The 25621-nt window shown below is 37.9% G+C and overlaps 1 protein-coding gene and 1 long non-coding RNA gene across 5 annotated transcripts in view; one reads left to right on the top strand and one right to left on the bottom strand.

Moving 5' to 3' along the window:
- Positions 1–25621, top strand: part of LOC122880629 — a 92143-nt gene that overhangs the window by 1841 nt on the left and 64681 nt on the right. Inside the window, exons 2-5 of one of the 2 annotated variants that reach the window (XR_006378985.1) lie at positions 8841–8917; positions 8998–9062; positions 12073–12269; positions 12690–12803. This is a non-coding gene — a long non-coding RNA (uncharacterized LOC122880629). Of the gene's footprint in view, positions 1–8840; positions 8918–8997; positions 9063–12072; positions 12270–12689; positions 13615–25621 lie in introns of those variants that run through there. The other variant, XR_006378984.1, reaches the window with a different exon arrangement.
- On the bottom strand, positions 3863–24467 carry egf (epidermal growth factor). 3 transcript variants are annotated; one of them, XM_044205928.1, is made up of 24 exons: positions 24226–24466; positions 23872–24144; positions 20439–20638; positions 19995–20176; positions 19076–19303; positions 18780–18982; positions 18532–18645; positions 18088–18210; positions 15754–15876; positions 14924–15049; positions 14572–14708; positions 14093–14241; positions 13669–13773; positions 12671–12894; positions 12064–12231; positions 11526–11672; positions 11247–11414; positions 11020–11136; positions 10314–10436; positions 9930–10095; positions 8744–8908; positions 6636–6738; positions 6206–6302; positions 3863–6060 (listed from the first exon to the last, which is right to left on the bottom strand). In XM_044205928.1, the coding sequence occupies exons 2-24, from the start codon at positions 23996–23998 to the stop codon at positions 5855–5857; spliced, it is 3501 nt and encodes a 1166-aa protein (XP_044061863.1). In that variant the 5' UTR covers positions 23999–24144; positions 24226–24466; the 3' UTR covers positions 3863–5854. The 3 variants fall into 3 exon arrangements, with proteins under 3 accessions (XP_044061863.1, XP_044061864.1, XP_044061862.1); XM_044205929.1 differs by having other exon boundaries at positions 20439–20630; positions 23872–24467; XM_044205927.1 differs by having other exon boundaries at positions 23872–24466.

The raw sequence follows: 25621 nt of genomic DNA, 5'->3' as shown, positions 1-25621 counted from the left end.
ACTCTGCACTTCACACCAAAACAATCTAGATGGATAAATAGCACTACAGGTAAGAGTAGTGGCGTTAATTGTTGCAAAATTAGAAACACTGGCATATTATGGGCACACAGAAGAAACAACCTGGTCTATTTTTGCACTGTTGAACATGGTGTTGATTGATTAGCCTTTGTTAACACACATCCTGTCTTACGCGGTTGTCACATTTCATTGTAGTGAATGTTATTATTCAGGCTTTACTGGATATAATAGCTGGATAGTCTGTTCAGTCTCCGTCGACTAAATACATACCGTGGGTCATGGTGACGCTTGTTGTTGTGAACTACAGACAACTGTTCTCAGTGATGAGGTTAGTATTTTTTGTGAAATAAATTGAAAACGAACTATTGGGACAAATATCTGACATATATTTCTGATTGTGATTTTCACAATTTACATCTTACTTGGCTCATTCAATTCAGGCTATATTATCATAATTTTAATCTTCAGTAAAGAACCTGTAAGAAGGGTCAATGAATTGGACACGTCAAAAATCCCTATTGTGCACAGTTATGTCTGCACAAGGGGCTACAAATAGCCTACATACAGTTTTACTTTGTTTTGTAATGCGTCATGTGGCTGAGAAACACTGTATATGAAAAACCAAATAAGATTAGATTTAGACTCCCAGGCTGACTTCACAAATTTCTTTTTGTGACTGGTCTGAATTTAATTAGATTTGTCTAATTTGTTGCTGACAGCAATAATATGATCTGATTGGTTGCACAAAAGGGTTAAAGACAAGTTAATCCATCCAATATAGACAGCTGTACTCTAGTTTATTGTGCTGACATACATGTGCAGCCCTGCCAATACGTGCATTACCTTACTGTGCGGTCCCCATCTTAAGTAAATCCAAGTGTGAAGTGATTGATCTAACACAGTCATCACTGTTTTATTTGTCTGCATGCCACAAGTTCACTCCTGTCAGTCTTGCCCTGTTTGCCTTAGAATGTCACTTCAGGCACCTGTCTTACATTTTATGATATGAAGAATTTATCTCATAAGAAAGGCTTTTACCAGTGAGTTACTCATTTTTGATAGATTGCTGCTATACTGATAATACTGATAGCCTAATTGACCTATCACAGTTTCCCATGGTTGAGCTTCTATAAAATGATTTTCCTTATACACTATCGCCATCTGCTGGAAGAAAGACAGTCCAGTCTCATACATAAAAAGGCAATACAACACAAAACAAAATGGGCATGAGAAATATGTCTTCCCAATTTTTATTTTATCTGAGCATTCCTGGTGAAATCCAGTTGCAATAATTCTGATGATGTGCTTCTATAATTCTCACGTTTGACTTCTCTTTTTGTTTTTGTGTGTCCTGGCTGTAAAAGACTGTCTGTAAGACTGAGCATGTAAACTGCAAGAGCACCTTTTATTTATCAGCCTTTTCTTAAATATTGGTTTCTAGATGGTTAATGAGATCTACTACTCTTACAGTATGATGGCATTCTCTCCAGGACCATAGAGCAAACATCAGACCTTTATTCTGTGGTGTCATTTATTTATGTATTTGTTTATTTATTTAAAATAAGCAATATATCTCCTATTATACCCATGTAATAAAAACAAGACCAGGCATCACTAACCCACTCAACATGTAGACTGAGATCTTTAGCATGGGTTTTAGTTGAGTTTACTGTCCCATGATGATCCTAAAATGTTTCAAAAACCTTTTTACCCTAACAAGAATACAGTAGAAACATTGAATACTTGTTAGTTTGCATGAAACATAATGCATAAGAGTACTTAATATTATCCATAAGCTGTTTCAGAATGAAAAAGGTTTGACTCCATATAACAGATATGTTTTCTAAATTAATATATATAATATACAGCTTGAAAGTTACACACAAATGCACAAATATATCTTCTGTTCGACTGGTTATTTTAAAACGACTCCAAACATTTTTAGAATTTTTATGTTTTTATGTTGCAGTAAAGGGTATTCATTGATGTGCATTAAGTTGGGATTGGCTGCCACTTAAGGGAAAGAATATTTCAGGCTTAAAATCTCAAATTGTTCCCTCCAACTGCCCCTCAGGAGACAAAACTACCAAGGGAGCTCCCTTACTTGGGACTTTTCCTCCACTGTGGTGCACCCATAGATTCTGGCTCATGTGTCTATGTCCAATGCATGCATTAGACCCCCTCCCCTTTTGATTTTAAATCTGCCCAAATCCGTGCAAACTAGTGTTACTCTGTCCTGTTGTCCTGATTCTGGAGGGACCAAATACTGACCTGAAGGATCAGAGCAAAGCCTTTGAGTGGGTAGCTAATTCCCTCTTTAGCCTTCATCAGCTGTCCTCCGGGCTGGGATGGAGACATGAGCGATAACACAAAGCTAGCCCCATCTGGCAGAAAAATACAAAATTAGCTAATAGAGAAGGAATGAAAATACTTTACTTGTTACTTGTGTATGTTTTTGTACTGTTAAAAAGAAACTTACTTGTCCAATCTTCTCTCAGTCCTTTATCATTTTAACATGTATATTTTTTTCTTTAAATTAACTTACTTTTTTAATTAAATAACTTTCAATTCATTGTTTTTTGCCTTTTTTACTGTCTCTGTGGTAATCCATTGACACATTCATCCCCTCACCTCAGTCCTTTTTTTTCTTTTTTCTTTTTTTTTTTACCATCTGAAGCCAAAATTGAAACTTAAAGCTCATATATCTACAGCAAATGACATGAGAAGAACATTGGGTGAAGATGGTGACTATGAAACTACTATGAAGTTGGCCTTTCTTTCTTTCTCATTTTGAGAGCTTTCAGATGATATGGCCACATCATAATGGTTGTGTTAGAGGTCTACAGCTCGTGATCAGTGACTGTTGAGAAAGATTTGATCCCAAACTTTCAACTGGGCCATTTCAACATAATTAAACATGGTCAGTTTCTCTGCTGACTTGATTGGAAACTAATAATTTTGCTTGTGATTAATCCAGATACTTATTTTGACTACCACATTTATATCAATGTGGGTAGGCTACATTATAAAATTAACTCTTTATAATAATAATAATCCAGGACTGTTGTGTTAGACTGCATTAGTTTTAGCTAGGTGTGCCTAATAATAAACTAGCAACTGAGTCTATATTGATAATAACATTTAAATGCCATCTCCAAAAATTATACAAAACTGAAGACCCTTGAGGCCTACGGTGTCATTGACTCTATTGCCCCCTCTTGCCCCAATTTTGGAGTAATACAAGATAAATTGACACTGGGCCCAATTTCATCTTTACTTGAAGGCTGATCTGCTGCTGTTTAGAGTGGTGCCTTAACCTATCTGTTAGCCCTAATGGAGACCAATATATAGATAAGTGTGTCTTGCCAGGAAAATCAATATCGATGTGGCCCCTGATGGTTTTTGAGTTAAAGTGCTTTGTTTTCTGCCATTGCCTCGAAACAAAGAGACCGTGCGTCCTTCTATTAACAATTCCCAGTCAACCTTGAGACGGAGTCGCAGGCAAGAGATAGAAAAAGACAGATGAGGTGGTGGTGGTGGTGGTGGAGGGTGGCAGCATTGGTACCAACATCACTAGAGCGTTAGATTTGGTGGAGGATAGAAAAGCATCATGAATGGAGCAAGGGCAAGAGCTTTAAAGAAGAGTGTGGTGGGGTGTAACGAGACAGAGATGGGCTATGAATGGCCAAAATAATCTTTCAATTATAAGAAAATAATGACATTAGAAAAGTACATTTTGTAAATAAGTCAATGGCAAAGAAAAACAGCAAAATAAATGGTAATATTTTGTATGTGTCCAGTAAACTCCTAAATATGTTGCATTTATTAACACACAACACATTTCTTGTGAATATAATTTTATTGATTGAAATAAAAACAAGCTTCATCTTGCAATTGTTTAATTCCAGTTATAGTACATAGGTGCTGAAAATAATAATCAGAGCTGAATACAGTGTGCACAAAAATGCTGGCTGTTGCTTCTCAAAATAAATATTAGGCCTTTTGCTTGTTTTAGATATAAAAACTCGTTCTGCAAAGAAATTAAATAAAAATCAATAGCAAGATACCTTCCCTTTCCGAACCAAACAGTCCAATTAAATCAATCACCTATCACTCAGCAATCCAGTTCGGTTTACCCTTATCTTATTTCTAAAAGCATAGTTCTAAGTAGAGCTGTAGCACAAGGAAACATATCTAGGTCTTTGTATAAAAATAGATATACAATTTGCTAACAATATCACAGTTGCCAGGTTTGTTGCGTTTTAGAGTTAAGTTAATGCACTGACGTGCTAGCTGTCATCCTCTGCTAAATATTATCAGTCAGGTGCATATGGTACATTTTCAGTGTTTATATGGTTTACATCACATTTTATTAATTGGAGCTGAAGATTAGCAACAAATTGTTTCACTCAGCATGGCACTGAATTTGACAGTAGTGTTGAATATTAGTTGAGTCTAATGTTACACTGCACCCAACAAAGCCCCTCTTGGAGTTTAAATAGAATATCCTTAAAGGAAAACCTCTCGCATACAACTATTCCATGAAATATGGAACAAAAAGGGAAAACGTGAAGGTGATTTCTACACAACAAAACAAAATGCATCCCTTTATAACATAAGCAAGCTGTTATTCTTCATCTTATGCTCTCCTGCACCATCTTAATCTGACAATTTGACAAGGGTGTTCAGATAATTTAATAAAAAAATCTAGTGGTAGCTCAGAGTTTATTCAGCAGATGAAACATGTGGACATACCAGTGTTCATGCAAGAAACTGTTTGCTTTATTGAAAAGGCTGCACAAACCACATTCACACCTTTTTGATGTGAGGAGTGAAATCCTTTCAGGGATGGTGGCCAATGTCAGTTATTCATTGGTAGGTGAAATGCATATAAATATTCCAAAACACCATGCCGAACTTCTTTAGTTGGCAACCCCATCCTGCGCAAAGCAAGTTCTTGCGGTGACTAATTCTGAAACATGCAAAATACATCAGGTATGTCATTGTGAGCTATATAAACAAAAGTGATTTGGCTTGAAAATACAATATGAATTAAGGTAATAAAGTATATATGCTAGACTAGTATTTATGCTCTATGCTAGACTAGTATTTATGCTGGACAATCAGAAATCAAGCTGTTTTTCTTAAATGGCCCATGACATCTTGACAAGCAGTACTCGTTCTAATTTCTTTTCAAAATTGTGACCAGATTTTATTGTTTTGTTCGCTTGTTACTCAGTTTGTATATGTGATTTGAAGCGTGTAGCATAGCCTACAAACTAGTTTCTCTCACGGGGAAGGGAAAATTTGGCAGGGAAGCAGGATGATTTTCCAGTTCTGTTGTCTAGTGTTAACTATAGTTTCCTTTTTCCTTGCATTACTTTTGGTGCAGTTTAAACTTGTGTACACTTGTTCCTTTTTTCTCTTCAGTTCTGTGATAATGACACTGAGAGAATGATGTAACTAGCTAGTGTTTTTTTTGTGTTTAGAAAAAAAATTGTCACTACATCTTGTAATATGAATCTTTTTCTCTTTTTTTTTTTTTTTTCTGGGTCAGGCTACCAGATACTTGTGTTTACAATAGATTTAATTAACTGACTTGGCATGAATAAACTGTGTCTGTAATAGAAATCTGCAGAGTAGCAAACCAGATTTTTGTTTATACAAAAATGCAAACAAATACCTTTTTAGGTAGGTTACAGCTTCAGTGACATTTCTTTCATTTTTGAGGTATTTCATTTTGTAATGAAACTCTTAATTTGCAGTTTGTACATCAGCCAGATGTTAACAGTATGTGTGCGTTTAACTGTACAACTGTGTTGCTCTCTCTGGTAAACTAGGAAGCAGGGGACTCTGGGCTGGGAGTCTGGGAGAGCAGTGGTGGCTTGAAAGACGTAAAAGTATATGAGCTTGACAATGACAGACTTGAGTGTCGGACAGTGGGTTGGGTTGCCTCCATGGCAACAGCCGACACCATGGAACACCCAAACCCTTGGTTGTGTTTGGACAATGTTCCCGACTCTTCAGACACGGCATTGTCACCTGGAAATTAAATCACAACGACAGAATAACACAGTATTTTGTCGCAGTTGTCGCAAATATGTCTTTAGTTGTAGGTAGAAAAGGGAATAAGGTCAATACTGTCTGCAAAGATGAATGCCAGGGTGTTTATATCAGTTTCAGGTACCTGTTTCTGAAGAGCAGGATGGACAGACAGCTCTCCTGGGATAGCCCATGGCAGGGATGACCATTCCTTCCACACCCTCTTCTACCACCATGAAGAACTGCAGAGTCATACAGTAATTCATCAAGAGGTTTACGAGTTATAAACATTTTTTTTTATGACTATAGCTCCATTTGTTATGTTGTCATGATGTCTTCAAACAACCAATTTGGTTTTAAGTCTACTTAATAATACTGTCTTCTTCCTCTTAAGAATTTATGTTTATTTAGATTTAACTTACCTGAATTTGTATTGTTTTGAATTGAACTTTGTACAGTTAGGGGATTCAAAACTATGGCTCTACTTTGATTAGTTCACATTAATCTGGTTCATTGGATGCCTTCCTTTTACTTAAAGATGTATTTATAACGAAGCTTGGTAATGAGTGTCTTACCCGAGGCACACTGGTAGTAGTGGTCTCTGACATGGTCTCATCTGTCACGCTGGTCTCACTCACATTGTCCACTGAGGGCTGTTTGTGGAAGAATTTCCTAGTTCTGCATGGAAGACAGTAAAAGCACACATGCAGTATTCTAATTAATTTATAAATCCCAAGGGTCCACAAACTCACTCAACATATAAATGAACATGTAAATAACAGACTCGCATGGTTATCAACAAATTATGCATTCATATTCAACATGGTAGGAAATATAAGATTGACCTGTGCTCTGCATAACCTGTTACAGTGCAATGCCCTGCACCTTTAAAAACACATTTATTTAAAAATGTGTTTCAGTTTCTGACTAGAAACTGAAACACACTACAGATGTTTTATCGCTTTCAGTATGCATTATCTCCAACCTACTCTTTGACCAGAAGAGATAAATTTAGGTTTAGCAAAAAAATGAAGGGCTATGTGTGTGTTGTGTCTATGCTTTCAGTGGATTCAGCAGGGCTACCGGTCGTTACCCATGGCGATATGCATTTTTTAACCTAAAAAGACACAGCATGAGAAGCAAGTTTTTTTATTTTTGTTTTGGTTTTTTTTTACCCCATATCGCTGTGTACTGTATGATACTTTACTCGTGTGTGTGTGTGTTGCAGAGGAAACTAAACCACCAAACTCAAAAACTTGCACTTGCAGTCAAGTGCAGAAGGCAATTTGAGGCAGAGCTATTGGCGGCCATGTAGCGTTTCCACTGGGGTCATACCTCAGCGGCTCCATTTTGTAGCTGAGAAATGACCTATTTTTATGTGTAATTGCTGTAGAACAAGCTAAACCAAGCATGTAATTGAAAGCGTGCCACTTCCACAGGGGAACCAAGACTGCATACGTTAGGATGTAGTAGGTGGAGGGGAGGGGTGTGCTTTGTGAGTCAAAAGAGTGGAGAACGCCAACAGCCTTGTCCATAAGCCAGCGAAACAAACGTAAAACAAATCAGCTACTTAAAGACAGCTCAGGTGGAAATAAAAGGGAGGAGGGGTCGAAGTATATAGTTTGACACATGCTCCTGTCTCAGCTAACCAGGGTTGCATGCTGCCATTCGTTCCACATGTGATCTGCTCCCTGACCCCCTGCTGTCACGATGAGACACCTACATTACACGGCTCATGCCACCCTGGGTTTGATAGACATCTCTAAATGCTGTCAGCTCATTCATTGCGGCAGCAGCTCCTTGGCTATCTGTGCTGCCTATGCCTCCAGTGTCTAGAAGACTAGACACAATACATCATTATTGCAATGTGTACACCAGCACACATGTTGAAACATGTGCAGATATACATAACAGAACTCTCCCCATATTCTTATTTTAATTATTTATCTTTTTACCATTAGGGTGGAAAAGCCTGTGATGGGACTCTCACATTTACCATTTTAACAAAACCCATATAAAAGGAATTCTTTTGGTGGCATTGCTATTTCACTATATCCAGACAAGGTTAGTTTTGCATTATACTACTAGGGATAACCAATTGGAGTATTTCCTACATACGCAATGTAGTTTTGAGCAAATGATTAAAATGTTCCTCAAGGCTGATTTATAAACAATTTTAGCAGGGAAAATATTTCACACTTGTCCCTTTTTTATGTCACATATTCCTTGCATCTTTCACTGTAAATGAAACATATTCTCCTTTTGATTAGATTTCCGTCATTTCTCCTCTCATTTCCTCTGCGGCTCATCTTCGTCTTCCTGTCCTTTCTTCTGTAAATTGTCCTCGTTATGCTGTTTTTTTGGTGTCTTCTCCTTTCATTTTTGACTTAGCCCTTCCAGTCTTCTTTTCCTTTTCCCCCTTTTGCTTACTTTTCTTTCCCTTTCTTTCTCATTCTGTTTCCTCCCTCAGTCATTATGCATTGTAATTAGTTCTTTTTCCCTAGTCCCTACTTTCTTCCACCTTTGACTCTTCATAGCGTTTGTCCTCCCTTTGCCCATTTTCCTTTTCCCCTTTTTCTTTTTTCCTTACTTCTCTTTATTTACTCTTTCCTTTATTTTTACATTGCAGTTTTGTATCCCTTGGCCCTCATTTCCTACTTCTCCTCCTTCTCCTCCTTCTCACCCGTAGCAGTAGGTGACACAGGCAGCGATGGAGAGCAGGGAAACGAGGACCACCATGCAGCTCGCAATGACCACGTTTCTTCTCTTCTCTTCCTCAGCCTGCTGAAGATCCCACCACTCCAGGTCACTGAACTGACATCGCTCCCCCATGTAGCCCAATACACAACTGCAACAGGTTCAACAAAGTCACAATTTAAAGTTATACTTAATAGTTCTGAAACGCAAAGCCAGCCATTTCTTTTTCTATTTTTGCAGGCATACATGGGAAAAGGCAAACAGCAGAATTATGGAGTTCATGATCAGAATCTGTTATTGAGCAAGTGAGTGTGTACTTGGAACTACATGAACAAAGGTTCTGTTCGAGCCTGACTGACTGCAGTTATTGGAAGCTATAGATTTCAGTAACCACAAAATGAACAGCAAAATACATATTACAAACTTTATGTAAAGAATATGATGATGAGCAGTAGTGTTGAACACTACTAGAGGAAAAAAACTACACATTAGCTGGAATAATGTACTCAAACTATAAAATTCATTTTAAATATTTCTTGTACAGTCTCTGTTAGAGCTGGGTATAATTGCATCATTCAAGATCATATTCACAAAATGTTGCTGCTCACCGACTTGAAATATGTATTATGTATCTATGGGTCTTTTGTTTTTTTTTCCATAGAATGTTTTATGTTACATATGTGTATAAATATGAAAAGGTCAAATTCAGAATTGTCTGTCCTATAGCCACTTTGTCATGAGGCAATGGCTTTAATCATGGATCAATAGTGACACCTACTGCTGGTCAGCTGTAGTAAGTAACACGAGAGAAGCAGATAAAAGAGAAGCAATGTGTGTGCAGGAGATACTTTCTAACAATGTTGGGCTTTTATGATGGAATTTTATTCCAGAGTGTTGGAAATGTGCTGCTTTAAAAGGAAAATACTTCCCAGAGATCACTTAAATATTCTCCTGATTTCCGTTTGAGTTATTGCATATTTTAGATTGCAACTGATACAATGATTGTAAACTGCTATAAGCAGTTTACAATTGAAAGCATCTACTGCAGAGCAGATGATTAGATTTGGGAAAGAGAGCATAGTTTGCATACACCTCTGAACACAAGATGTCAGTAAACTGTTAAACTTGGAGGTCAGGGATCATACTGAGAGGTTACACGAGGGGTTGTTTACTTGCAAGCATAGGACTCCATTTCAGGAATGTAGAAGCAGACACCCTGGTACAGACAGTAGGACTCATGGGTGGAGGGGCAACTTTCTACTGAGTTACTGTTGTGGTGCCGTGTGGTAACATCAGCAGGGCTACCGGTCGTCACCCATGGCGATGTGGTCTCCAACTCTTGAGAGGATTAGGGACATAATTTCATTAAATTAGACAAATATACAGTTGTGGCACTGTTACTTTAAGTAGTACACTTGATGATCAGGGGCAGGAGCAAATACATATATCCTGGTTTCAATGTCTAATACAGTTTTTTTTTTTTTTTTTTTCTAATATTATCGTAATAATAACTATGTTCCTGAAAATTGTATGTGCAGTAAATAATCGAGACACACCTTGACATGTCTTCCCATTGCCGTGGTATCCAGCCTGGCACTTGCAGAGATACTTTCCCAAGGAATTTTGGCATTCTGCATTTTTGTCACATTTGTGTGTTCCCTGTTTACACTCATCAATATCTAAAACAAATGGAGAGGAGACCTAAATCTTTTTACAGTATTCAGAATATCACAAGTTTACAATTTTATGTATAAATTTTATGTTACCAGCTCATCAAAATGAGCGCTACTTTTCTGCAGCATTACGGTCAAACGAAGAAGAATGATGATAGAGAAATTGTCTATAACTAGGCCTGCACTTCTCTGGTACATCGGTGAAAGTATTGTTTTATCCATAAAATTGGTTGACATAACTACATAAGGACAAACCTAGCAAACATTTAAACTGGTCTGCAAAGAAATAATATGAATTACTGGAAAAGTTACATTTTTAGACTTGCCTTTTAGGCAAAGGCTCCTGTCATTAATGTTTATCTTTAAATATTGTGATTATCTTTGCTTCCAGAACAGCTCTGCCTCTGAGATGTTTTTATATCTAAAACTCTGCACTGGGAATGGAGCAGAATTATTGTACAATTTTAAAGCTCTGCCACAATAAGTGAGATAAAAGTGTCTCTGTATCAAATATAATCCCATAAGCTTTCTTCAGGATATGTTACTTCATCCCAAGACACATTTATAGTACCGTGACGGAAATACTCACCCACACACAACTGTCCATCACCTGTAAAACCTTCTAGACATAGACAGGTTGGGCTGCCAGCATTCAGCAGGCACTGTGCATTCACATCACAGTGAAGTGAGTAACACTCATTCTGGTCTGATGGAGAAGGGGACATATGGAATCATAACATTTAGGTAGAGTAATAGCTTGAATGGAAAGAACTGCTAATAATTTGCTTAATTTGCTGTGTAAGGCTACACAGTTACCTGAAACCATCTTGTCTGTGAAGAGAGTTGGCTTACTGCCAACATCAGAGTCTAATTTAGCCTCTGCTTTATCACTTGACAGCCCAGGTGTTGTCAGGGGTGTGCTCTCATCGTTGAATGTTTTGTTGTTGAAAGACGTTAAATCAGTGGATTCACTGTCTCCGGATTCTACACAATGAATTCATATAGTTAACATAAGCATTCATCATTAGACAGTTTTACTTCATAGTTTATACTGAAGTGTATGCACCTTACATAAGATAGCTTAAAATAAATCACCTGTTCGATTCAAAACATCGGCAGGCAAGCAACTTTTTCCATCAGCTGATAGGATGTAGCGTGACAGACAGGAGCATTTGGCGAATCCCAGTTTGCTTTCACACACCTGGGTACAACCTCCGTTCAGGTGAAGGCAAAAGTCTGCCCCTGAAAATGAGGATGCAAAATGACATTTGGAAGCTCAATCATGAATTTTTAGGATGTTTTGTTGTTGCTGGCCTACACATATCTGAGCATTTATCTCAAATGCTTTACAGCTTAATTTAGAAATTGGCCATCTACAATGAATGTGCAGAAATTAGTTTAGTCAATATTTTTGCATAGCTTAGTAAATACTGACACATGTGGTAGAAAAACAGTCAAAGGGGGCAGCAGAATATACTTATCACGATACACAATCTTTCAACTTGAGATCATCTTGTAATCCTTCCTTTGATATTGCTTGTGATAGAGTTGCTACATGTAGCGTTTTTAAACCTCAGTGTATACTTTCTAAACAAATGTATCTCTAAAATGAATCCCCGATATGTCTCTGTACCTGGTTTAGCAAGGGAATGAACCACCACAATGGATGCTGGTTGGACCATGTTGTCATGGATACGTTGCAGCTTTTTCCCAGTCCGCTTGTGTATACTCGTCAGCTGCTGGTGCTCCCGATCAGATATCCACAACCTGTCCTCAAATACGGCAAGGTCAAAAGGTTGACCTGGATGAATCAGAATAGAGGGAAAGGAGTATTTCAAGGTGAGAACTATTGGATATCCTGTGAAGGCAAGGACACTGGTTAAATAGGAATTTCAACATATTGAATGATGTTTCATGGAAATAGACAGTTAACTGGGGACGAGAGAATGAATAAGATCAGGCTGATAAGAGCACACAAATTTTAATTTCTTCGATGGCTGCTTCAGGACATCTTAAGTTCAGTTTGTTAAACTTTACTTTGTCTGACTCGGCTCTGTTTTAGTCAGTCCGAGGTGCACTGTCAGGCTAAGGTCAGCATCTACCGGACTCAGCGGTACTTAATCAGCTTCAGCTGTAGTTTTACTGCATGCTTAATGAAGTTAATCTGTCTAGAATTACAATATAAAAAGTCAACTGTTTGTCAATACAGTGCACATATGTATGTGTCACACAAGCCTCACCTACTTGGTTCTCTAACAGGACCTGTCGATCTGAGCCATCCAGGGCAGCAGTCTCCACCAGGCCCCTCCTCTCGTCGCACCAGAACAGACGATCCTCTGTGAAATCGATTGTCAGGCCACTTGGTGACACAAGGTTGGTGCTAGCAATGACAGCACGGTCTTTCCCTTCCAAAGAAGCACTTTCCACGAGAGGCTGGGCCCCTATATCAGTCCAGAACAACTTCCTCAAAAAGGAGAAGGGAAAAAAAAAGATTTATTAATCCCACAGAACCTCCTGTGTGTGTGCTTCATCACAAATACATATGTGAACCTCATTTTAAACCTTAGTTGGATTAAAATTATCGCAAAGCAAGCTTTCCCAAAAATGTACTTTTTTTTTCTAGCTTTGAAGCTACTTAATGGAAAAGTACAAGGGACAATGTTCTCAAGTAGATCACTGCTAGCAACTGTTTAGTCCAGCGCCACCTTAGCTACAATTGCTAGCAGTAGATAACAACGTTTCAGAGGCTCAAACTGTATTTTTGTAACAACCTTGGTATCCTCATCTGCATGCTGATATTTTGCAAAGTGAATATCTTTTTTTCTGTCTGGTCTTGATATGAGGCCAACTTGTTATTATATAGTTCTGGAAATTCAGAAAAAAGTCATTCGTTTTTCGTTCATCATACAGTTCAAGCAGTGGTCAACTATTATTGGCTGTGCCCACAAAGGTCAGCGCAGCTTGGGTCAAAGTTTAACAAATTTGAACTTTCCACACCCCCCGCTTCACTTGGCGCACCATGGGCATCCACGCAAAACGGAAAAGCTGTTATCTGTGATAATGTGTATATTCCATGAATCACAAAGTAGAGCTATTGACACACTGAAGATTTGTCCTGTGGTATCACATACTGTATGCACTGCTGTTTATTGATGTCAGATTAAATCCTTCTAGGTGGGTTGCAGTTAGTTTGTAGTCTTAATTTCTGAAACTAGCATACACATACAGCCACACTCACTTTGCCAAAGGATGAACTGCGATTCCTCTTGGTTTTTCCAGCCCTTTGCTTACAATGGTTTGTCTGTTCAGTCCAACCAAGGTACTGCAGTCAACAGTTGACTGGCTGGAGGACAAAAGTATACAGATGTGTAAAATAGAAAACAAAAACTATACCAATTATGTTAACATTTAGCAGCATAACTTACTTACTAAATACACTATAAATTCCAAAAATTGTCTCTTTAAATGTCAGTTAAATCCTTGATTTTGGTAGAGGTTTAATAAAAACAAAACAAATTTAAAAAAAAAAATCTAATATGACCCAAGTATCAAAAACTAGATGAGTGTGGTCCTGCATAAAAACAGTTAGAACCTCCAGCACTTACTGAAACAATTTTTTCAACACAATCCTAAAACATTTACACTCTGCAAACATCACCCACCGTGTATCTGTCCAGTACATCCTGCGGTGGACCCAGTCAATCGCCAGTCCTTCTGGAGAGTCCAAACCGTCAGAGACGAGAACGTCTCTCGACCCACCGTTTAAATCAACACGCTCAATTGTCTTCTGGCTTGTACTAGCAAAGTACATCTTCAAAATGCATATAGAAAATATATTAAGGAATGCATTCATTATAGAAAATAGACAAGCAGTAAAACACTGAATATGTTCCATATTGCAGCTATCAAAAAATAAAGTAGAAAAGATTGTTTTTCATTAAACATTGGTGGACCTTACAAGCCATCAAATTACAGTGTCTGTCCACTAGGTGTCACTAGATGTCTTCACCAAAACCTGAATCTGGTCTACCTAAATTCTGTTACTTCACAGGACTCATGAAACATTAGGTTAGTATAGTACATACTCATATTCTACTACTATTGCTTCAGCAATAAAAGATGAAAGGGGTTTTCATCTTACTTTGTTCTGGACAGGGTCGTAGTCCAAAGCTATGATTGTTCCTTTGGGCTCCTCCACAAGGGTTTTATCCCCAGTGCCATCAGGATTTATTTGTCGTACATCCACTAGATTGGCAACTAGTAGATAGGGTGGTGGTCCTGAAGAATAAAAATACGTTATTGTATGATCAGAGGTACTCTCATGTGAACGCACTAAACACAAATTTGCATTATACCATGTCATTTTTACCTTATTTAAATTACAGAATGTGTTTGTGAAAGATTTAACAGTAAGATAGACTGTAAGATTAGATAGTGTTTATCTTTGTGGGCTTTTCCGCCTCTGCTGACTGCTTTGCCATAGTATGACTCACCAGGGGCAATGCAGCGCTTGCCATCTTGGTGGAGCTGGTAGCCAGGCAGACAACCACACTGCCATCTACTAGGGGTGACAGGAGTACAGAGCTGACTGCAACCCCCTCTGTCTGCAGATGAGCAGCCTGCAACAGCGAAAAACACACACACACACACACACACACACACACACACAGATAAGCTTCTGTTGTTCACATAGAGGTCCCATTTTCTAACAGGACTCGGCCCCATAAAGTATAATGATATAATCCTTCTTCATGTATCTTATCACTGGTAAGACAAAATTAGTATGTAGTGTAGGACACTTTCTCTTTCCTAATTTTACCTGTTCCTCTATTATGGGACAGTAAAACTCAAGCTATGAGTAAAGATAAATAGAGTAGAAAGGCAGCTTTCCAGGTTTACGGAATACCCTTTTTAAGGTGTCAACATTTTAAAGAATCCAGATTCTTTAGGCAGCAAATTAAAACATATGATAAAACCTCAGTCTCCTTAGATGATGTCTTACTCTAAATTGATTCCATCACTTGTATAATAATCATCTGTTGAGCAGTAACTCAAAGCCACCTGGTTACTGCACTGCTGTGCTGTCAAGCTTTTGATCTATCTGACCACAGTTTGACCACTTTGATCCAACTCTTACTTACAAGATAGATAACATTTAGATAACAATGGCTAGAAATAATATAGTAGCTACAATATCTATCATCTTGCTCAGTTTATCAAAATGGCCAAAAATCTGATACATCTTACTGTTGCAGTAAAACAGCCTGTCATTCAGTGTATAGCTTAATGTTATTAGTTAAGTTGTTTCCAATATAGTCCATACCAGTACAGGCTTGTCCATCCTCCTGTAGTAAAGATCCCGCAGGACACACACAGACAGCACCCTTGTCTGTTGTCAGGCATCCATGGCCGCACTTGGTGATATTGCCTTCACATAGTGTGATCTCTGATTGTGGAAATAAAATGTATATCTTGAAACAGTTATTTTCCATTGTAACAATAATGGTAAAAAAAAATGATACATTAAAGCTAAGTGAGTTAAACTCATAGTGAAAGATTAAAGGATTAAAGTTAAAGAATGTCATATTATACAACTGTTCCTTAAGGGCCATATTAACAAGCTCAAAGGGATTTTCCAGGTAATTTTTGGGCTCAGCAGGTAGTAGATTCTAACAGAGCCAGATGGACAACAAGCTTCTTGGGCCCTTCTCTGGTAAAATCCCTTTATGAAGTCAGCCCCAACCAATCAAAATAGGTGAAAGTGTGATGAGAATGCAGTCAAAACCCACTCAGTGAGGGTGATGTAATATTAGCTCACAGGAGTGTGGTATCTCCTGTACCTGTGAATATGGACCAGGTATATACAGGCAAACCATACAGATATGAATCTGATGTGAAATAGTTGCAGCATCAGTTGCTCTGCCTCTGACTAACTTCTCCCTAGCGGTAGCGAGTAAAATTATTGCTCTAGCTAGCCAGCTGTTTGCACTTTTCTATGTATTTTTTGATAAAGTCAAAAATGTGTCTAGATTCTGTACTTGGAACATTAATTGAAGAATACATTATGAGAAAATATGCAGGAAAAACTCTTCTGTATATAAAAAATGATAAGGAATAAAAGACATGAGAAAAAATAGTATCCTACTCTTACATGAAAAATTAACTTAATATCCAGATGAATCATTGAAAAACTGCTGTTTTTTTACATTTGTTTATGTTCTGTAAATTAGTTTTCCCCATTTGTTTCTGTTGAATAAAAATAGACATAAGCAGCGCGGCTATAACCTCCATGTAATCTCTGTTGTCGTCTCCATTGTCTAACCTGCTACTTGGCTGCATGTTTGTTTTCTTCTGGACCTTGGCAAAGGTTGTCTGCTAAACAGCTTAGACAAAGCTGCTGACCAGATATGTTCCCTATTGCAAATGTCACCGTCATCTAATCTCATTGTGTCTGTGAGCCTTTCCTGTTCTCTTGGCCTCATAGCCTTGAGATTAGGATGTGTCCATAACCTGTTTTAATATGTTATAAAGTTAATCACTGTGTAGACACTGTGATATCAGGGCAAACTAGATGCAATTTAGAACCCCCCCCCAAACAAACCTATAAATAAACAAAAAAAAATCCCCAAAATATCACCAAATCCTTGACAAAATATATTGGTTTTACCAATTTATTGAACTAAATAAAGATCTTCTGTACATCTCCTCAAGACTTCAACGCATATGTTTGTGCCAAAATATTAGATTGCCATAATGTAGGTCTGTTGTCTGCCAGCATAACAACATATTCTTTTTTTTTTTTTTTTTTTTTTTTTTTTGAACAGATACTTCAGACAGAGAGGAATGACCAGACACAGACTGAGGTAGAAAAGATATATGGAATACCTGGATTAAAATAATCAAAATGTGTCCAAACATGTGTTTCAGTATAGTGCTTTTGACCATTCTTACCAATAAGCGTGCTGCTCTCAGATTTTTTTTTTAACAGATGCCAGCAAACCGATATATTGCTCTAATCCTAAAAATAAAACTTTAATGTGATCTCCCTGCTTACATCTACCTCACACAGCCCCTCAGTCTCAGCACTAGTAGACCTTTAGTGACAAAGTGACACACAATTGGCAGCTTGCATGTGTCTAGTCTAGCATATGACCCAGCCTTTTTATTGGCTCTGGTGGGTCAACGTAGTGTCTGGGGGACAAATGCCACCTTTCATAGCACCACAAAGTAAAAAGGAACTAATCTGAAACCAGAGCTACATTCATTATGCTGAACAAAACAAAGTGCAAGTGTTGCCACTTTTGAATAACACCTACATTTTGAACAAGGATTCTGCACAGCTAGGACCAGAATGTTTCAGAAACACAGCAGTTTGGAAAACAGGCAAATCAGTTTATGATGCAGTCCTGCTTCATGTTGCACTTGACATAGATTCACATAAAGGACAAAACTGCTACATAATATTATATTAAATACTACATGAATGTCAGACAAGGGGTTGAGCCAATTCTACTGATAGTGTCAATGTCATCCAGAAGTGTATTTGCAATCTTTAAAAGCTATTAATGGAATCAAAACTAAGGCTTTTTAAGAAAATAGAATAGAAATGTGTTATATGACCAACATAATAACAATAACAAATATGCTCCCACTATACCTTGACATGTCTTCCTGTCCGGTAGGAGGGCATATCCTTTAGGGCAGGTACAGAAGTAGGAGCCCGGGATGTTTTCGCAACCAAGAGAGCAGCCATGGTTCCATAAGGCACATTCATTCACATCTATGGCACACAGACAAATATAGTAATATAACCTTTCTATGTTATTTTAGTAGATGTTTTTATTTAAATGCCTTGCCATACTTTATTCATACTGTATGTTCTATTTGTGTGGCCCCAGTATGAGTATATGTTTGAGACTCATGTCCTCTTTGGTAATTAGCAGTCAGTGCTGTGGCCTTTTTGCTTTCCTAGAGATCACTTCAATCAAATAGCGCAGCCAATATTGTGAAATCTGAAAAGTTTTAAACTAACGGAACTAAAAATATTTTCTTGAGATTTTTAATATTTTTAATTCACTGATTAAATGGCATAGATACCAACCTTCACAATAAGTGCCTTCCTTACTGAGAGCAAAGCCTTCACTGCACTGGCAAGTCCCTTGCTTGGCTAGACTGGAACACACATTCACACAATTTCCACTCTGTTCGTCACAACCTGTTTGAAAGGGTTAACGGTAATATATTACTAAAACACTGTCATTCGAGTCAAACCTAAATTAAATTTAAATACAAGTAATAAAATGGGGAGACGCTTCAGAACAATTTAAATGTTAAAAGTTCAGCTGTAACCTGGAAATGATGATTGGGAGTCTGCCATTGGCTGGTTGAGGGGATGTATCACCTTAATATCAACTGGGGGTTTTGCCATTCGTTTTATGTTAACATTTAGTGGCTCTCCACCAGTGTACTTGTTTACTTGTTTTATAACCCGAGATGCGGCATCGGTGTAGTATAAGTTCTCCAGAAAAACTGATATCCCCAGTGAGTGAGACCTGATCAAAGGAGACAAAAACAAAAGCATTTTAGCCTAGTTTGCTTATAGGAAAATTATTAACACAAATAAAAGAATACAGCAACATGCTCACCGAAGTGGCTGATCCATGATGTGCAGAACATTCCCATTGTAATCACAAGAGGCAATGGCACTTTCTCCTTGCAGACCAAACTGAACCCAGAACAGTCTTTTGTCCTCTCGGTCAATCGACAGTGCGTTCAGTTGTTCTGCCATCTTAATAAGTGTAGTTTTCTCCTGTCCTGTCACAAGAGACCGCTGGATACTTGGAGTCATCCCACCAGACAGCCAAAAAAGAAACCTGCAAAATATTAGTTTTGAACTCAGAGAGAGCTTTGCAATGAAGTATTCCCACATTTCTCTATATTTAGTAATATATAAGTTATTTGCTCGCTTTGTGTATTTGTCTATTACAAAATAGTGCCAATTACGTTATATGAGAAAATGTCCAAAGAGGGACATTAGCAGAAACTTCTGAATGCTAACATCCCCCCAAAATCAGGAGCTTTTGAGAGAAATTGTACGATGCCTCACAGACATATATGAAAAAATAAAAGTGAAAAGTAATTTAAAACATGCTCTTGGCATTTTACTATCATGGAGAAATATTCTAAAATGTTAATGTAAAACCTTCACTGCCATTCACTTTTTCATATCTACTTGTCAGTCTACTGGACCAAAATGTAATAAAATAGCGGGCATTATGTTTCCTACTAAAAACTAAACTGTCTTTGACCAGAGAGATTGGTGTTATGTGAAAGTCAGTTTTTTAATTTCATGCTTGATGGATGGAGATAAAACATATATACTAACACACAAACAAAATGCCAGAGATCTGAACTGTGTGAGATGTATAAGAACCATTTGCTCTGCTCCAGCTCATCTTTTCATTTAATAATGTAATATCGTTTGACCCCTCCTTTTTAATCCACCTACATGAGGAAAGAAGCGCCATAATGACAAACATAAAAGTGTAATGCAGAGTGTATTACCTGTTTGTGGGGTCAACAGTTATAGAACTTGGTTGGGTCAAGTGTCTTAAAAGAGTCCTTGCATTTTTCCCATTTATATCCATTCTCTTGATTTTTCCCTTTTCTCCACTTGTCCAGTATACACCGTTCCAAATCCAGTCCACTGCAATGCCCGAGATATGTTTGTCAGATGAGTATAGTTTCTGGAAAACAAACATTCAAATTTAAATTTTGTTAATTGAACCCCAGACGACTGCATCATTGTCAAATCTTCAAAAAATAAACTTAAGATTTCTTTTTAGTAAGGATCTCCTGTAGAATCCTACACATTTGTGTATATACTGTTCCTTAACAGCTATACTGATGGGTTAGATGGCTAAAAATCTGAATACATTTCATACAAGGAAGTGTAATCCATTTGTGCCAGCCAGGTTCTCTACAACTTTAGTGTAGTTACATAATCACCTGTCTGTGTGCTCTTCTCACTGATGCTTTGTAGATGACCCCAGTGTGTTTGTCAGCCCAGTAAACTCTCTCCTCTCTGAAATGAAAGTCAAGCAGGATCGAGCTTCCCACCCCAGCCACAAGCCGTCTCTGGTTCTTCCCATCAAGGTCCATCCGATGAATGGCTTTACCATGGCCGAATATCAGGAAGGGCTGTGAAGCTTAACAAAATAAAACATCACACGTCTTTCACAAAACTTATGAATTCCATTCTTTTCAGGCCCTCAAACACAGAGCACAGGTCATTCAAAAGCCCCATATTTGTAGACAAAGGTACCTCAGTATTTGCTACCCTGTAGTACAATAGTCCCAAGAACTTCGTCAATAATACCAGTATTTAGTGGGCTTAGGTTTTAAAATGGAAAATAATGTAGGGCTTTTATTTGTATTTAATAACGTTTTTTGTTTTTTTTTAAATAGCCATAACTGTATATCAGTCATTTCTGCATGCTTCAGTGATCCATGAAAGGTTTATACCTGTTTAAAAGGTTCTACTTAACTATTAACGCTACAGTACTACAAGCCCTCATTTCAGGTGATGTTTGTACCAGGATTTGTCAAGATTTCACATGCAAAATTATTTAATATTAGTAGGGCTGCAACTAATCTGCTTTTGATTTCCTCGATTAACTGTTTAGTCTCTAAAATATTAAATTGCCATTCACAATTTCTCAGAAACCACGGTGATGTCTTCAATGTGCTTGTTTTGTCTGACCAACAGTCCAAAACCCAAAGATATCTGGTTAACTGTCATATATGACAAAGAGAAGCAGAAGATTCTCTCATTCAAGAAGCTGAAACCACAGAATATTTGGCATTTTCGCTTGAAAAATAACTGAAATGATTAATCAGTTATCGACATAGTTGCTGATAAATTTTCTGTCGATCTATTTGATTAATCAACGAAACCTTGCAGCTCTAAATATTACTAAAATACGGAGGATCTACTCTGTAGTGTTTCCCCCCTTTTTCCAAGCATAGATTCACTGACTTTACAACAGCATATTTATTAATTTGAATTTGAACCAGTTAATAGGTGCAGGTTTTTGATGCATGTGAAAACTGCTGTCCTATATGCTTGTTCTCAGTTTAACTAAATAAATCCCAGGGACAGGTAGGTAACTACGGCAGCATTTAATGTTTCAATAGCTGCTTCTTCCCTCTTTGTGTCATGCTGCAGTTGTCGTTAAATTTGTCAAATTCGCAGATAAAAAGACTATTCATGCCTGTAATGTGACGAAGTTCAAGGCAGGCTCAGCTGCTTCTGGATAAAACATTATCCCTTAGCAACAAGTAGCTCTTTCACTATCTTTTGTCTCTGACAATACTAATGAGTGGCTGTCCATTACAACATGTCTGTTGTTGGAAACACTGAATTAGATTTTCTAATACATAGCTGTAGTTTCCTCTAGACCACATTAAACTTTGACAAACTGGGCTATGAGGTGCAAACAAATCTGTGTTCACATGTTGAATTTACAATTGATAGAATTGATAGGTGCTCTGGTCTATCATGGTAATAACACTGTCATGTGCTGCCATGGATACTGCTCTTAACTCTGTGGAATGAAGAAAACAATGAGCAACACCAGACAAATAACATAATGAAATGAGTTGCTAGGAGGCATCCTGATGAATCATTAATTGACAAGTTCACAGGGTGGTCAACATGATTCTTGACCTAGTAAGCTCAGTTTGTTGGATGTTATTGGGAAAATATGTACTTTCAAACTAACATTTCCCATTTTACAATTATCCAAAAAGCACTTACTCATTTGTTTTGTGTTTTATTTTGTTTTTTTTAATGACTACAAAGTGACACAAAAACAGTAATTTAATTTGGACATTGATTTCCCATTTTACTTTGTTCTAAAATTTGTAAGGGCAGTTTTAGTGTCCATTTTGATTGCCAAGCCAGTTCACTGGGTTAGCCATTGCAAATACATTTGAGGAAAATGTTTAGTTTCTATAACCAGATATGCAGAGTAATGTTATTGAACACAGCTTACAGTGCTTAGCCTCTAATTTCTTGCACAACACCTTTTGAGGTGTTGCCAACTAATTTATGTCGCTCTAGTTACCACAGGTGTAAGTGTAATCTTGGCACAGCATGGTGCAAACTGGAAAAAGGGGCTTGAGTAGGATAAATATTTTCTTGAGGAGCAAAAAGGTGTTTAATTAGCTCATTTTGGTGTATTGTGATAGCAATCTTTGCTGTTGCAGCCACAGTATGTGCTGCCTTTCACATAAGCATCCATGTTCCAGCACCTGCATTGATAAATAGTGGAGAAGAAACTAAACCAACTCAAAGGGCGATGTTCTGTAGCTGACCATGACCTTTGACCTCTCTGTGGAGGACACAGAATAGTGATGAGAATTTCTCCATGGATATTGGAAAAATATCTCATTATTTACAATTATAATAATTTTTACTTCAGTTTATGTTCTGATGAGATAAAGCTAAACTCTGCCAATCTGGCATGACAGTGGCCATTCCTACAAGATAACCTTTTGGACATCAGCGATCACCATCTGTAAGCTTTAACTGTTGTCTTTGTGGCATCCCACAAAAAACTTGAGCTCAGCCTGAGATACACCCACTCAAGTGCAGGTCAGCTTACTGTACCTTTGCTACAGTGCATTGTATTGTTAGCCAAGTTCACTTTGCCACACTGTAGAGTGGCTGACTTTTACCTTGCTCTGCTGTATTTCTTGTATGAGCAACTTGTTTTATTTTACTGGATTGCAGTTTTTTAATCATTGAGCACCAGCCCAAGATAGAATAATAGATATAGCAGTAATTTTAATTGTAGAATTGGGATATGTAGCAACTAAGAAAATGATTGATTTTTGTATCACTGAAGCAAAAAACTAGGTTATCTAAGTTTAGATCTGGTGATGCTAATCCACTTAAATTGATACAGAAGATTGATACATTAAAGTGTTATGGTGAACAAATACACTTTTTTGATGTACACTGAGGATTGTACATCAGAAATAAATGAGTTTGCAGTGTGGTGCTCTACATGCGTATACATAATAATAGATATTGAACATCATCATGTTTTACCATTATTTGTGCCATATGAAAGTAGTTCTAGTTCCCTGGCCAACCTGCCCTGTGATAATGTCATATTACTTTACAATTTCATCAGAAGTACCAGCTATACCCAGAAGAGACTGTTTTTGATTATGTCAGAATTGTCATCTGAACTTCTTTCTTTGCTAAGCACACTAAATCTACAAAAAAAAAAAAAATAAATTTGTAGACTTCTGACACACATGGTTTAAGGACAAAAAGACCTCATACAGCTGAATACTTTCAACATCATTTCTGTCAGTACCATGAATTAGTATTATCAGTCTTGATAGGAGCGGTGTCAACTAAACTCACCCACACAGCTGCTGTTTCTCCCTGCTCGTGATAGGCGTTCATCCCAACATGCTGTACCGAGGGCCAAGGTTCCAGAGCTTAGCACCATAAAATAGATCAGTACTGCTGTTATCATTGCAGCCAACATAATCCTGCGCTCTGTCCCTGCCTTGGGAGCTGCACTTGATCACTTGTTCTCAGGCATTCCCAATATCAGCAATGGCACACAAGAATTCTCCAAAATTAAGCAACGTTTGCTTATGGGCTGTTGGCATCCTTGTCCAAGGCTTCAACCTAGAGAGAAAGTGGAGCTTTACATACCAGATGATGTCACACTAAAGAGAGATGTAAAAACCCAATGATTAGATGGAGTACTCAGAATGATGAGGGCAATAGTGCCAGTGCAGTGTTGAACCCAAAAAAAAAAAAAAACAACTGTGTGGGATCCTGCTCACTCCCCACTTTGGCCCCCAGGCTGCCAGTCTGTTTTGGAAGCAAAGATTGAAATTCCTGACACCCCCGTGGTAAATTTTACACATGCTAGTCCGGCTTTGGAGCAAGATCTTCCTTAAGCTGCAGTCAATGTCTCAAGCAGAATGTGGAATATGCAAGAAATGAGGCTGGGCTGAAGAAAGGTCCCACATAATAACAACATCTTACCCTCACTCCACCCCTTGACCCATGTCCTTTCTGAACGTGGATGGATGTGGCTGACTGAGACAGAGTTTTTGTGTCTGGGAGAGAGAAACTGGGAGATGGACATTGTGATATAAGACTACTAGACCAAACACAACCCTAAACTATATTTTTATTTATTAATTGGGGAACAAAATTGACTGTACAAGTGTAATTGACACATGCCACACACACAATGCACACTCTTGTTTTGTGTCCTGTGTGTGAATGAGAAGTCAGTGTGTCAGGCTGTCTCCTGTTGAAGTTCGTCTGGGTACCGGGGACAATTGGTAGAATGAGTAACTTATAGAGAACGGAGGAGGAGTGGAGCAGATTATCCCTAAATTGTTTATCCTCTTTATACCCAAGAGAACAACTAACAGACTCCAGGAACCAAAACCTCTATTCATACCCTCCATGACTAGCATATTGTCAGCAACAACGTCACCAATAACCTTGTAGAGGAGCAGTAGAAGATTTACACGGCTGAGAAAGCTCCCCTGTCTCCAGACTAATGTTAGCAGTCTGAAGGGCACGAACCTTTTCCCACGATTTCACCCCTTGCAGATAACAATGAAAATGTTAATGTCTCCAGTTTCACTTCACGTGACTAGTGTGCTGAGTGACAATCACACATGGGTTTTAATCATCACGTAGAGTACATATCTAGGGTACAGCGAAAGTGTAGATTTCACAAAACAAAACATTTCAGAAAGCAGAACAATATTTCAGATTACAGAAAGGAGGGACAGCACTTCTTGTTTGTGATTGGACAGAACCTGGTGACTTTCATTGTCATTTCCTGTTTGTGTAGCCTAGACTACTACTCCCAGCAGTGTCTTTGCACAAATCTTAAACTGAGTTTGAAAGGATGGAAAAGGACATTGAAATCATAAGAGAATACTTTAACAAAGGACATATGATGTAGCCTAATTTTTTTTATATGCTTTCAATATATCATGACATTAAAATGTCCCATGGGACCCGGAAGCACGCTTGAAAGAATTAGGACTGAGGAAACGGTGTGGCTAGCCTACTATTTAACATCAGGCTATCAGAGTGCGCCGCGGACAGATGTTTGGAAACAGAACCAACT

This window comes from Siniperca chuatsi, linkage group LG8 (genome assembly GCF_020085105.1).
Source record: "Siniperca chuatsi isolate FFG_IHB_CAS linkage group LG8, ASM2008510v1, whole genome shotgun sequence".
Lineage (NCBI taxonomy): Eukaryota > Metazoa > Chordata > Actinopteri > Centrarchiformes > Sinipercidae > Siniperca > Siniperca chuatsi.
This window is presented reverse-complemented; position numbering and strand designations above follow the sequence as displayed.

What these genes read in the sequence shown, in the direction of transcription:
- egf (XM_044205927.1), bottom strand. Translation starts at nt 23,998, where the DNA reads ATGTTGGCTGCAATGATAACAGCAGTACTGATCTATTTTATGGTGCTA. An exon ending in ATCATGGATCAGCCACTTCG is followed by an intron (nt 18,983 to 19,075) that starts GTGAGCATGTTG and finishes TCCTTTGATCAG; the next exon opens with GTCTCACTCACTGGGGATAT. An exon ending in CTCCCAATCATCATTTCCAG is followed by an intron (nt 18,646 to 18,779) that starts GTTACAGCTGAA and finishes CCTTTCAAACAG; the next exon opens with GTTGTGACGAACAGAGTGGA.